General features: G+C 43.9%; 1 protein-coding gene and 1 non-coding gene across 13 annotated transcripts in view; both read right to left on the bottom strand.

Moving 5' to 3' along the window:
• The window catches only part of Trrap (transformation/transcription domain associated protein), a 116,749-nt gene extending 110,398 nt beyond the window's left edge, over positions 1–6,351 (bottom strand). For 11 of the 12 annotated variants that reach the window (XM_063234157.1, XM_063234162.1, XM_063234161.1 and 8 more), the window contains exons 1-3: positions 6,216–6,351; positions 3,806–3,966; positions 3,071–3,120 (exon numbers count right to left, since the gene is read on the bottom strand). In XM_063234157.1, the coding sequence (XP_063090227.1) occupies positions 3,071–3,120; positions 3,806–3,905 (150 nt within the window). In that variant the 5' untranslated portion in view covers positions 3,906–3,966; positions 6,216–6,351. Of the gene's footprint in view, positions 1–3,070; positions 3,121–3,805; positions 3,967–5,789; positions 5,959–6,215 lie in introns of those variants that run through there. The other variant, XM_063234158.1, reaches the window with a different exon arrangement.
• LOC134472564 (small nucleolar RNA ZL1) lies at positions 3,200–3,413 on the bottom strand. The gene has a single exon (XR_010042452.1). It is a non-coding gene; the product is annotated as a small nucleolar RNA ZL1 (small nucleolar RNA).
• Positions 6,352–12,155: the final 5,804 nt, after the last annotated feature.

Here is a 12,155-nt window from a genome sequence, read left to right as displayed (position 1 = left end):
ACCAGAAGTATGGCGCCCTCATCTGTCTGGTGAGATTAACAGGTACTCAGATAAACTATAAAGTTGGGAAAAAGAAACTGAATGTGGTAATACAACCCTGTGATTTCATCACTCTAGGAGGCTGAGGCAGGAAGATCACAACTTCAAGCCCAGCCTGGACAACTTAGCAAGACCTTATTGTAAAATAAAAAATTTGAAAAGGGCTGAGGATGTGACTCAGTAAGAAGGCCCTAAGTCTAACTCCCAGTACCACAAACACACACACATATACACACATACACACAGCCCTAGGTAAAATAGGAAAAAGTTTTAGTTGGCCAAAGGGCAATACAAGACCATGATTTTCAAGAGATGAATCTCATAAACAGGATGGATCTCCACTCAGGTGCAATTTGATAGTGCTCAGCTAGGTTCAAATAGGGTATAAGACAGGCCTGCTGAGAAAGTACAGCCCCAGAGAAAAATGAATTACTGAACTGCCCCCAAGGCCTCAGTGGATGGACAGGCTGCACAGACTCAGGATAATTCTGCCTGAGGTCTTGCTTTAGGAATGAGAGATGAATGAAGATACTGATGGTAGTTTAATGAGACAAAAGAATGTTGGGAGTTCAAGCCTGCACAGGATGCAAAGACCTACTTAGTATTGCTAATAGCATCCAAAATATGAGACACCCAGCTGAGGAAGACCATATCCTAGCAAAGCCTACTCAAAACCAGCTGCAACAAAGCCTAAAATTAACCTTTGATGAGATGCACAGGGACACAGACTTTGGAGCTTAAATTCCATCATTGCAAAGAGACACACTTTAGGCCTTTGACAGATCCTCCCAACTAAAGCATAAGACAATGTCTACACAAGTTCAATGTATTCTAAACTCATTCAGCAACTGTACTGCCTACAACTAAAATATCAATACTCTTCAGAAGCAGGTAACAGAATCTAGAATCACTACATAATTTCACTCATATAATGTCCACTATATAATCAAAACTTACTAGACATGGGCTGAGCGTGGAGGCACCTGCCTATAATCCCAGCACTCTGAGAGACAGAAGGACTGTAAATTCAAGCCCAGCCTGCACAACTAACATGACCTTGTCTCAAAATATAAGATATAAAAGGCTGTGACATAAAGATCAAAAGTTTAAACCCAGCCTGGACAATCTAGTGACTCAGCAAGAACTTGTCCCAAAGTAAAAGGCCCTGAGTTCCATCTCCAGTACCACCAAACAAAAACCAAGCAAACAAACAAAAAAGAAATGACTGTTCTAGAACTGAAAGTAAAATAGCTGGTATGAAAAAAATTCCAAAACAGTGATAAAAAAATTTAAAACCCAATAGATCGGAGATAACAAAATGTCAAGTAACCTGAAGAATGATCAATAGATTTTTCTAACCTAAAAACAAACAAAAAAAAGGACTGAAAAAAATTAGCTGTTTCAGGAACCTGTGGGACAATATAAAATTATATAAATAAAATCAGCTGTGGTGGTACACGTCTATAATCCTACCAAGAATGCTGAGGCAAGAGTTTTGAGGCCAGCCTGAATGCACTACACAGGGTGACCCTATCTCAAAAAAAGAAAAAAAGGGAAGCTATACATGGGGTGACCAAAAATACAGCAAATATTTAAAATTTTATAAAACTTATCACAGTAAAAGATATATTGCCAGGTGTGGTGGCACATTCTTGTAATCCCAGCACTCTACAGAGGTTAAAGCAAGAGGATCTGAAAGTTCAAAGCCAGCCTGGGCTACGTGGTGAGTTCAAGGTTGCCCTCTGTAACACAGAAAGGCCCGTCTCGAAAAAACAAAGAAAGGCAAACACATCACCATTAGTCCCTCTCAAAATACCTTCCATCACTCCAAACACCCTTATTCCGTTGTCCTTGCCACTGTGTAAAGCAGTTCTAGAAATCCTTTCGTGGTTTTGTAAGGTACAATCAAAACTATGCTGACTGTTCCTTCCAAGCACTAGCCAGTGAAAACGCAAGTTCAGAAAATATGGTGCAAGGGGCTGAGGATATAACTCAGCGGCATAAGCTCCTGCCTAGCACATGCAAGGCACTGAGTTCGATCCCTGGTACTAAAAAGTAAATTAAAAAAATAAACAAATAAAACTTAAAACAGAAAACATGGTACATATCCTTACAATCACTTTATTTACCCAATCTAGATCATGCAACTTCTGGCTGTTCTTCAAAATTGAAATGACAGAAAAGTCAGTGTTTTTAACAAATTTAGAACACTGATGGAACTAGAACAGTCCAACTAAAGACATGCCAAGAAAGGACTTTATTTCTGCTTCAAAAAGTATCGAAAACAAGGGGATGAGGGTGTCTGAACTGTAGGGAGTATTTCAGGGGGATTAATGACAATGCCTTTTACTATAACAAATATTTTATTTAAACACGCCATATTTTCTACCACATTTCATTTTAGATCCAAAAAAAGACTACTTGCTCAAAGTCACAGAAGTCTTTGTTTTGTTTTTAAGACAAGATTTCACTGTCATTTAGGCTGGCCTTGAACTCCTTATGAAGCCCAGGCCGGCCTCGAATTTGTGGCAATCCTCTTGAGTGTTGATTACATATGCCACCACATCTGGTATTCGCTAATGTCTTACAGTAAGAAATGATATCTAGGGCCAAGGATTTAGTTTCTGGCAAGCTCGAGGTCATGAGTTCGACCCCCAGCACCAAAGGGGGGGGGGGAATGATGACATCCAAATTTCATTCCCTAACATATTATTACCTGAATATAACTCACAACTTAACATACCTAGATATAACTCACAACTTAAGTTGAATGCATCCCAAGAGTACATGCATAAGATTTTAAAACATTTTAAAACAACCAAAATAAACGCAACATTTCTCAACAGTCAGGGTTCATTACCATTAGAAGATGAACAACACTACCAACAAAATCTTTTACTAGTTTTAAAATACAAAGTTATAATAACAAAGACACTGATTTTTAAATCGGTAAAGACTGAGAGAACAGCAATAAAAAGCATAAATGAATATTTACCTCAAAAAGAAAAGTAAAAAATAAAAAATTTCATACCTCAAAATTTTCACTAACTTCTTGCATCATTTTTAACTTTGTTTCATCAGCTGTAAACAACAAAACAAACCATCAGGCAACAAATTACATAAAGGATGGCCCTAAAATTCTTGATTTAATAATTTAAGAGAAGCAATCAGATCTTATCAGTTTTACTGTCATGGCCCAATACAAGGCACATAGCTAGTTCCCTAAAACCAGTCACACACATTTGGACTCAGACACATGTGTGCATGCACAGACAAGGATACACAGACATATACACAGACACATACACACACACACACACTCACTCATGCCTTTTTGGGACTCCAGCCAGAATTGCTCATCATTTTGCTTCTCCACAAAGTAAGGAGGAAAAAAATTTAAAAAACAGGAATTTTTTTTCCCCTCAGTCTTTGTTTCCAACAGGGTCTTGCTTTGAAGTACAGGTTGGCTGGCCTTGAACTCACTATGTAGCCCAAGGCTGGCCTCACACTTGAAGCGATTTTCAATTCAGTCTCCCAGGTGCTGAGATTATAGATGTGTGCCACTAAGTCTGGCTTAAAACAGGGATTCAGAGGCCAGAGATATAGTTCGGTGGCACAGGGCCTACGTGGTGAGTATAAGGTCCTGAGTTCAATTCCCAGGACAAAAAAAAAGGACAGATTTCAAAAGCTTACGTTGTTATCTCAATGTACACATCATTTAAACAGTCATGTTAATGCATCTTTAGTAATAAAAGGATAAACTCACGTGTATTTACATCCGTGAGAGCTGCCACAAACTGAAGGTATTTTTTCATAAGAGTGGTTTGGTCAACCACTGTGGCCCCTTGTGTTGCAACAAACGCCATTTTTCTTTTGAGCAGGTTTCTTTCTCAAAAGAAAACTACCAGGTCCATGAGTTCATTCAGCCTATGAAAAGTAATACAAGGTTAAGCCAATTTATCAAGGGCATGAGCTCTCAACTTATACAAAAATCTTACCTAAATGTCTGTACTAATCTTAGGAACTTCTCCATTAACCTGGAATAAAAGCATTCTACTTTTATGAATATAAAATTTACCCAAATTTATTTTTCCTGAATATAATTTAGAGCTTTTCTTTCCTACTATATTTGTTTCCCTGAGCCACAGGTTAGCAAATATTTTTCTGTAAAGATCCAGACAGTAAATATTTTAGTCTTTTTTTTTTTTTGTCTTTTTCCTTTTTATCGGTACCGGGGATCAAACTCACAACTGCCTGCTTGCAAGGCAGGTGCTTATGCCGCTGAGCCAAATCCCCAGCCCCCAATATTTTAGTCTTTGTGGCTATGTAGTCTTTGTCACAACTACTTGCTGTAGCCAGCAAGGACTCACACGAAACACATAAGTGAATGCGCACAGCTGGGTCTCAATAAAACCTTATTTATGGATACTGAAATCTGAACTTCATATAATTCTCATTGATCATAAAATACTCTGACATATTTTTCCAAGCACTTAAAAAAATACAAAAGTTGGGGGCTGGGGATTTAGCTCAGCGGCGTAAGCACCTGCCCTGCAAGCAGGCGGTTTGATCCCCGGTACCGAAGGGGGAAAAAAAAAAAAAACACAAAAGTCATCCTTGCAGCTGGAAGTATAACTCCGTGGTTAAGCATGTAAGATGTCCTGGGTTTGATCTCAAGCATCAAAATAAAAATAAGTATTCTTAGTTTACGAGTTATGTAAAAACAAGCAGTAGGCTGGATTTGATCTGCTAACAGCTTATCAACTCTTGCCCTAGGCGACTGATTCTCAAACTGGTGTACAACAAAATCATCACAGGCCAAGGGTGGATATCTTAAACATTATACTAGTGACTGTGACCGCCGTGACGGTCCCACGAAGCTTAAAGTTTAGTTTACAGCTGTGGATCACCAGGCACTCAAACAGTGTTTGTTCAATACACCTTAAAAGCATCTCTGTGAATCGAAAACAAGTCTTTGGAGAACTGCTGCTCCAAGTTTACACATAGGCAAAAATTCGGGTTTCTGTTCTAAGAGATGGCACAGAGTATACAGAATCTGGTGAAATCGCTTTTACCCCTCCTCCTCGCATAATTTCATTCCGTATTAAGAAGAGGTGGTTCTGCGGCTTGGTTTCTTTCTTTGACCCCTTGCAGGCCTTTCAACATAAACTCCTTGCAACTGCCACTGATGACAGGGGTCCTCAGAGACACCAAAAACAGTTCCCCAAAGAAGCCGCCCAAGAATGTTGAAGAACAGAGGACTTCCAAGCACCCACGAGAAAGCCCCCATCCTGAGGAGCAGAATTACTTAAGGTCACCTAGAGGAGAGCAACGACTCCGTCCTCCAGATACCTAGGACCCCACAGCCTTATTCCCGTCCCTTGGAACCCAAGCCTCAGGGTCATGGCTTCTCCCTAAGAATCCCCCTAGTCTTGCCCAAACTTTTAAAAAGTCTCGATCTTTTTTTGTTTTTGTGTTAATGTTACATATTAACGCTGTCATTTCCCGAGACCCTCGAGAGAAGCCGGGCTCCGTTTCCCAGTTCTCCAACGAGGGGAAACATCCCATTACTCTCGGCGATGGGAAAGCCACCCGGAGCCTAGAGAGGCCGCCAGTGCTACCACGTCCGGCCAGGTGGTGAAGAGAGGACCGCGAAGCCCAGGGCCAACTGCTGCGCCCCGACTGCCCCGAGCCTGGCTTCAGACATCACCGCCCGACCCGAGAGGGCGCTGTAGTCGCCGCTACCGTACCTTCGCTCTCCGCGTTCCGCCCGACAAGCCAGGTGCCTGCATGGAGGCCGAGAGGTGCCAGGCTAGCCGAGAGACATCTCTCGGGAACACAACCTCAACCCCTCCACGGCCCCAAAAGGCACCTGGGTTCCCTCCTTTTGTCGCCGTCCCGGGATACTCCGCGGTCGACCGCCCCCTTAGGCCGCGCTACGGAGAGCGCCGAGGGCCAATCCCCGCACCACTAACCCTGCGCCTCCCGCCACCTGCTCCCGGAATCGACCAGAAACGCCAAAGGCCTGAGGGTCGCCTAAGCCCCTACACCTGGGGTGGCTCCGGCGAGGGTCTGCAGGACACAACCCCGTCTGGAGGCCCCGCCGCGGCACAGAGGACTCCTCAGGCCCAAGCATTTTGCACACTTCCCAGAGCCGCACGTCCGCGCGCGCTTACCCAGACCTCGGCCGCCGGCCTCCCGCAGTCCGGCCCGCGCCCCGGGCGAAGCCCTCACCGCAGCCGCCGCTCCGCTCCGCTCTGTCCCGCCTCCGCTTAAAGCGGCTGCCGCGCCCGCCCACCGAGAACTAGGCCCCAGCGCACCGCCCCTAAGTGGGAGAGGCCTGGGCGGGCTGCTGGGCTAGGCGTAGAAGGGGAGGAGGAGGGTCCTCTGAAGCCCGCAGTGGGGAGAGGGGTGGAGGCTCTTTAAACCCCGGGCTGCAGGAAGGGGCCGTGGGGCGAGGCGGTAGAGTTTCCCTGCGCCTCTGGTGTCCCTAAAGCACCTCATAGGGGCCAGCCAGGCTTGAGCTTATACCGGGATTGCACAAGTCGGCTGGGGTGGTCCCGATGGATTTCACCCTGGACTGCTTGTGACCGGCAGAGCGGAATTCCATCAGCCTTTCTCCCTTCCTGGGAGCCTTCTTTAGGAGCCAAAGAAGATGCAAGGGGTACTTTAGAAAGAAATATACTGAGACCCTGTTAGCAAAGAAAGTATGGTATGCTGCATGCAGTTGCCGGGTACCAGAAAGACCCATTTGTCTTCCAGCTACATCACTTTGAGGATTGACCACGAAATTCGGCTTTCGGTCCACTCCTACCTGGCTGACAGATGCCCTCTACCCATGGCAAAACAAGAGAAACAGCCTGGCTTTGGGCCAGTTCACAGCAATGAAAAAACGGAGTAGTGGGGAGGAACAATCTGATGGCCAAGACTTGCCTTGAAGGAGAAAGTGTTGTCTGACTGCCCCCTCAGATCCCACTTAACACAACTGATAGCTTCTGCTAGCCTGGGTTTAGCTACATCTGTCCAACTTGGTACCTGACCCAGAGAAACAACTTATCGCTTCAAAAGTATACATTCTCCTTATTCTAGAGATAAACCTCCTGCTTCCTTTTGCACATGTGCGGAGCCCTCTCCAAGCCCAAGACTCCACAACCACCCAAGCCTCCACCTCCAGCCCCTAGTAAATCTGTCTCCTGTTTTATGCAGGCAGATGCTCCTTCAAATCAGTTAATATGCCATTTTGCCGATTTACCAAACTCCTCCTCCAGCCAGGACTGATAAAAGTAACTGCACTTCTTTGTTCTTGTTGAGAGCTTCTATACCCTCTACACCAGGAAGCTTTTCCATGCCCTCATTAAAGGCCTTCTACTTTGTCTTATCTCTCTCATTTTCTGTGCTTCTTCAGATTGAATGCCAAAAATAATCAAAAACTGTCCAACACTGAGCATGAAAGAGAAACGGTGACAACCACTTCCAGGGCCTAGTTTCACCTCCTGCACCTTCCTATGTCACCCCCACCCTGCCAGGTCACCACTGACTTACCAGTATCTTTGTGATCCCTACCCTGATTACATTTCACACTTTGCAGGAGGTAATTTGCAGGACTTGCAGATACCCTAGAAGAAAGGACCTTTTCCAAAAACATGCTCTTTGACACAAAACAAGCTACACCTGAAATGTTGGGGCTGCAAGTGGATGTTTTTAGCATCGATTATTTCCTTCCTCAGGGAAGAAGCTTACTGTTCTTAGTAAAATCCTCTGTAATCCCACCAACACACCAAAAAGTTGAAGGTCCAAAGTGGAAAAAGAGCTGAAATATATGAGGACTAAAAATCGATGTGCTGACAATTTTGTTGTTTGTTTCAGAACTGAACACAGGGCCTTCACCCTAGGTCCTTTCCCCTTAGACAAGGTCTAAACAACTAAGTAGCCCAGGCTGGGTTAGAATTTGTGATCCTCAAGCTGGGCATGGCGGCTCATGCCTGTAACCCCAGCACTCGGGAGACTGAGGCAGGAGAATCGTTGTGAGTTCGAGACCAGCCTGTGCTACAAAGTGAGCTCAAGGACAGCCTGAGCTGCATAGCGAGACCCTGTTTTAAAAAGACAAAAAAAAAAAAAAAAAAAAGTGTCATCCTCCTGCCTCAGTCTCCCACAGTGCCAGGATTACATACCTGTGATGTGGTAACATCTGTCTCTAACAATTGTTTAATGTTTGAGGAAGACAGAAAAGTAGGTAGATAGCAGAATGTGGTGGTTTATGCCTGTAATCCCAGCATTTGGGAGGCTAAGGCAGGAGGATTACTGTGATTTCAGAGGCCAAACCTGGGCTACAAAGTGGGTTCAAGGCCAACCTGAACTGTATAGTGAACCCTGTCTGAAAAAGAAAAAAAAAAGTAGGTAAAATCCTTTGGTCACTAGATAATGCCTGAGGAGTTCCCCCAATGTGGAGATGAGGACTTCAGTTCCTGACTGTTGTCACAGAAAAGAATTTTAGTATATAGCAGTGAAAGGCACAGAAATGTTAAAAGCACAGATGTGGTTGTACAGGCCTTTAATTCCAGCACTCTGTGAGGCTGAGGCAAAAAGACTTCATAGTCAAACCCAGTGTGGGCAATTTAGTGTCTTAGGAGATCTTATCTCAAAATAAAAAATAAAAAGGGTTGGAGGTGTAGCTCAGTGCAAAAGCCTACGTTTCAATCCCAAATACAAAAGATAAGGCGCATATACAACATCTTCTGCCCTGCTGGAACCCCTGTTTCCCTTAAATACTGGATGATATCTTGTGTCTAGATATCTCCCCAAAGCCCCATGTAGTCATGGTGTGGTGCGAGTGCTTCTCAGAGATGGCTGTATTGAGAAAGTGTGGGGCTGAGATCAAGGGTGTGTGGTTAGTAAGTCAGCCCATTGATTGGTTTGCATAGTTCGGGCTAGGATAAAATGTGGGAGCGCTCACCCACTCTAGGGTGAGTAACCTGCAAAAGCACATATTGGACAGCAAGAGGGCTAATGACCTCTTTCTGACCACTTGCTCTGGACTGTTTCTTCTCATTCATGTCCCCTATCTATCATAGAACCAACTGACTATGTATTAAAACTTCTACAAACTGTGAACCAAATAAAACTTTCCCTTATTAACTTTGGGTATCGGATATTTTGTCTCAGCAATGAGAAAAATAAGAATTTGGTTCCAGGCATGGAATTGTTGTTGTGACTGTATTTAACTATGTGGCTTAAGAGACTTTGGAGCTGGATTGTGGGAAGGGGAAACAATAGGAAAGATTTACAGATGCTGATTCAAAAAATAGAGCTTTCTTTCTTTCTTTCTTTATTTATTTATTTATTAGACCTTAGGCTGTATTTGATGGGAGATTCTGGTCAGAGCTCAGAAGACTAAAATACTGATAAAAATTATGTTGGTAAAGACCAGGTTCAGGAGGTTTCTGCTGAGAAGGACTGCGTTGGTTGTTGGACTCCAGACAATGTGTTTTATGGCTTGGCAGAAAGTTTATCTTCATCTTGCTGATGTCCAGAGACTACCTGAGATTGAGATTAAGAGCAGTGAACTAATTAATCTTGGTTTGGCATAGTTCTGGCCAGGATTAAGGGAGTGATTTCTACAACTACCCTAGGGTGTAACCTGCAAAACAAAAAAAAAGTATAAGGGACAGAAAGAGGGATAATGGCTCTTTCTGCCCACTTGTCCTAGGACTATTTCTTCTCAGTGATGTCTTTCTGCCATGAAGCCAGCCAACTATGGACTGAAACATCTATAAACTGTGAGCCAAATAAAACTTTCCTCAAAAAAAAAAAAAAAAAAGAAAGAAAGAAAGAAAGAAAAAGAAAAGTTTCCTCCTTTAACTTTGGGTGTTGAATATTTTGTCTTAGCAAGGAGAAAAGTAACTTCGACACTGAATTTCCAGGAGGTTGACCTTATGACTTCCATCTCTGCAAACAATTTTCCACTGTGACAAATCCTTCTAAGATCTCTTACAGGTATCAACAGGGTGACTAGGTATCCTTATGTCTAAGGACTTCAGCTGCCCTGAAAGAGCTGAAGTCCAAACCTGAAATCATAAAAATTCAAAAACATCTCTCCCTAAATTCCATGTTGACTCCTGCAACCTACCATAGGATTTAGCCACCAAAGCTAAGCCCCAGGAGCTGCTCAGTACCAGTCCCATGTTACACACATCTAGTAGAGGATAATGAGGATTTGTGGTAGGAATATAATCCCTAGGGCGGCTACCCTTCTATTCCTAAAGGTGATGAGTGAGACAGGAGACATGCCTGGCGCTCTCATTTTCCCTGCTGGCTGGAGGCGATGGTGTGTCTTAGCCAGCAGCTGTCTGTCCCTTGCTTTTCTTTGCTCTCCCTTGCACGCATCTTTCTTCCATGGCTATCTAGGAAGGTCTTCTCTAGCTATCAACATGAGTTCAGAGATGCAGTGTAGTTCCGCTTTCCCTACTTGCAGCACTTCAGTCGACACTGTTGCATTTTGAGAACTGGAACATCCCAGTGTAACTAAAATCAGAAAGGCACATATCTGGGCCCCTTGTTTACAGCAAGCCTTCCAGAAGAGTCCAGTTTCAGCCTGTACCCTCACTGAAACAAGTCTACCAACTGCTACATAAGTAGCATTTCTGGGTTTTAGCTCAGGAGCCTGCTCACCACCCTGTGCTGCAGCACAGGCCTTGTTACAAATCACCTTGGTGTGCCTGTAAACCTGCTTGTGATTCATTCTTTGGTATTGGCTCTAAAAGTCCTATAAATGTACTTGGGATTTTTATCTTGAGTGATGTAGACAGAACAACCTTTTCCAAAGAAAAACAAAAACACAGAGCTGTTAATACCTGAGTTTCAGAGACCAACAGCCAATGAAGACTATGTGGTTGAGGCCTCCAGCCTATGGTGTTCAGCACAAACCAGTGTCAGATAGTGACAGCCGGCAGTGTCGTTGATAAATGGCTGGCTGGCTGTGTCAACTGTTGGTATCCAGCATTACCTGGTGGCATCTGGTGACTGCTAGCAGATACACACTTTGCCGGTTCATGATTTCCATCTGAATTGAGCAAAAGTACCCTATGCTGATTGGCAACAGACAACGTAAACTGCTTCAGAAAGAATTTTGTTTTAATCAAGTGTTGACATCAGAGGGCCAAGGATTTAGCTCAACAGCACATCCATGGCGAGTATGAGGTCACAAGTTCAATCCCTGGTACAAAAAAAAAAAAAAGAAAAAGGAAAAAAAAGAAAAAAGAAAAAAAGACATCAGAGGTCTGAATTTTCCACTATTCCCCCAAAATTTAATGAACCCCTTAATTAGCCAGGTGATGAAATTTTATTGCCTATAGTCTGTACCTGTGTCTCAGACCCAGGTGGTCTGGATGTTTGGACCCAGGTGTAGTAAGGATACCTTCAGTGTCTGTTTTGGTGTCCACTTTAGGAAGGGACAGGCTGTCCCATTTGTCTGTCACTGTGGGGATCACATAAGATAATGTCAATAAAAACAGCCAAAGGGGCCAGTATGTATCAGATACGAGGCAGTTAGAAATGGTAATCCAAATGGACCAACTTTTTTCTTTCTTTCTTTCTCTTTGTGGTACCACGGATTGAACTCTGGGTCTTTTTACTGAGCATTTACCCAACCCTTATTTTGAAGAATGGTTTCAGTAGGTCACTAAGTTGCCAAAGCTGGGTTCAAACTTGTGATTGTCCTGTCTCAGCCTCTTGAAGTTGTGGGACCACCATGCCCCCCTGCACTTTTTAGCACTGTCTAAAGGGGACTGCTCAAATCTGTTCCTCCCACCCCCATTTACATAAGGTCGCAGATGTGGTGGAGCCCATCCTCAGGGAGCCCACAGCGGTTCCAGAGACAGGTAGCATGGACTTAAATATCTTGATGCAATGGGTTATGTACTTATGATCCGTTGTGCCTGCCAGGCACAAGTGAGACCAGTTCCTAGGCCACAAAGGCCCAACCCGGCTTCTGGGAAAAACTCACTCTCTACTATAAGGGCAGCTGGAGGTATTTGCTTTGACTAGGGAGCAGTATTACTGATACAAAGAAGTACCGACTCTTCTCCCTGCACAGCTGAGGGGGAGGGTGACTTAGCCAG

This window comes from Cavia porcellus, unplaced genomic scaffold (assembly GCF_034190915.1).
Source record: "Cavia porcellus strain 051 isolate PalLab524CR breed Dunkin Hartley unplaced genomic scaffold, mCavPor4.1 scaffold_23, whole genome shotgun sequence".
Lineage (NCBI taxonomy): Eukaryota > Metazoa > Chordata > Mammalia > Rodentia > Caviidae > Cavia > Cavia porcellus.
Note: the sequence above shows the minus strand (reverse complement) of the source record. Positions and strands in the feature narration are given on the sequence as shown.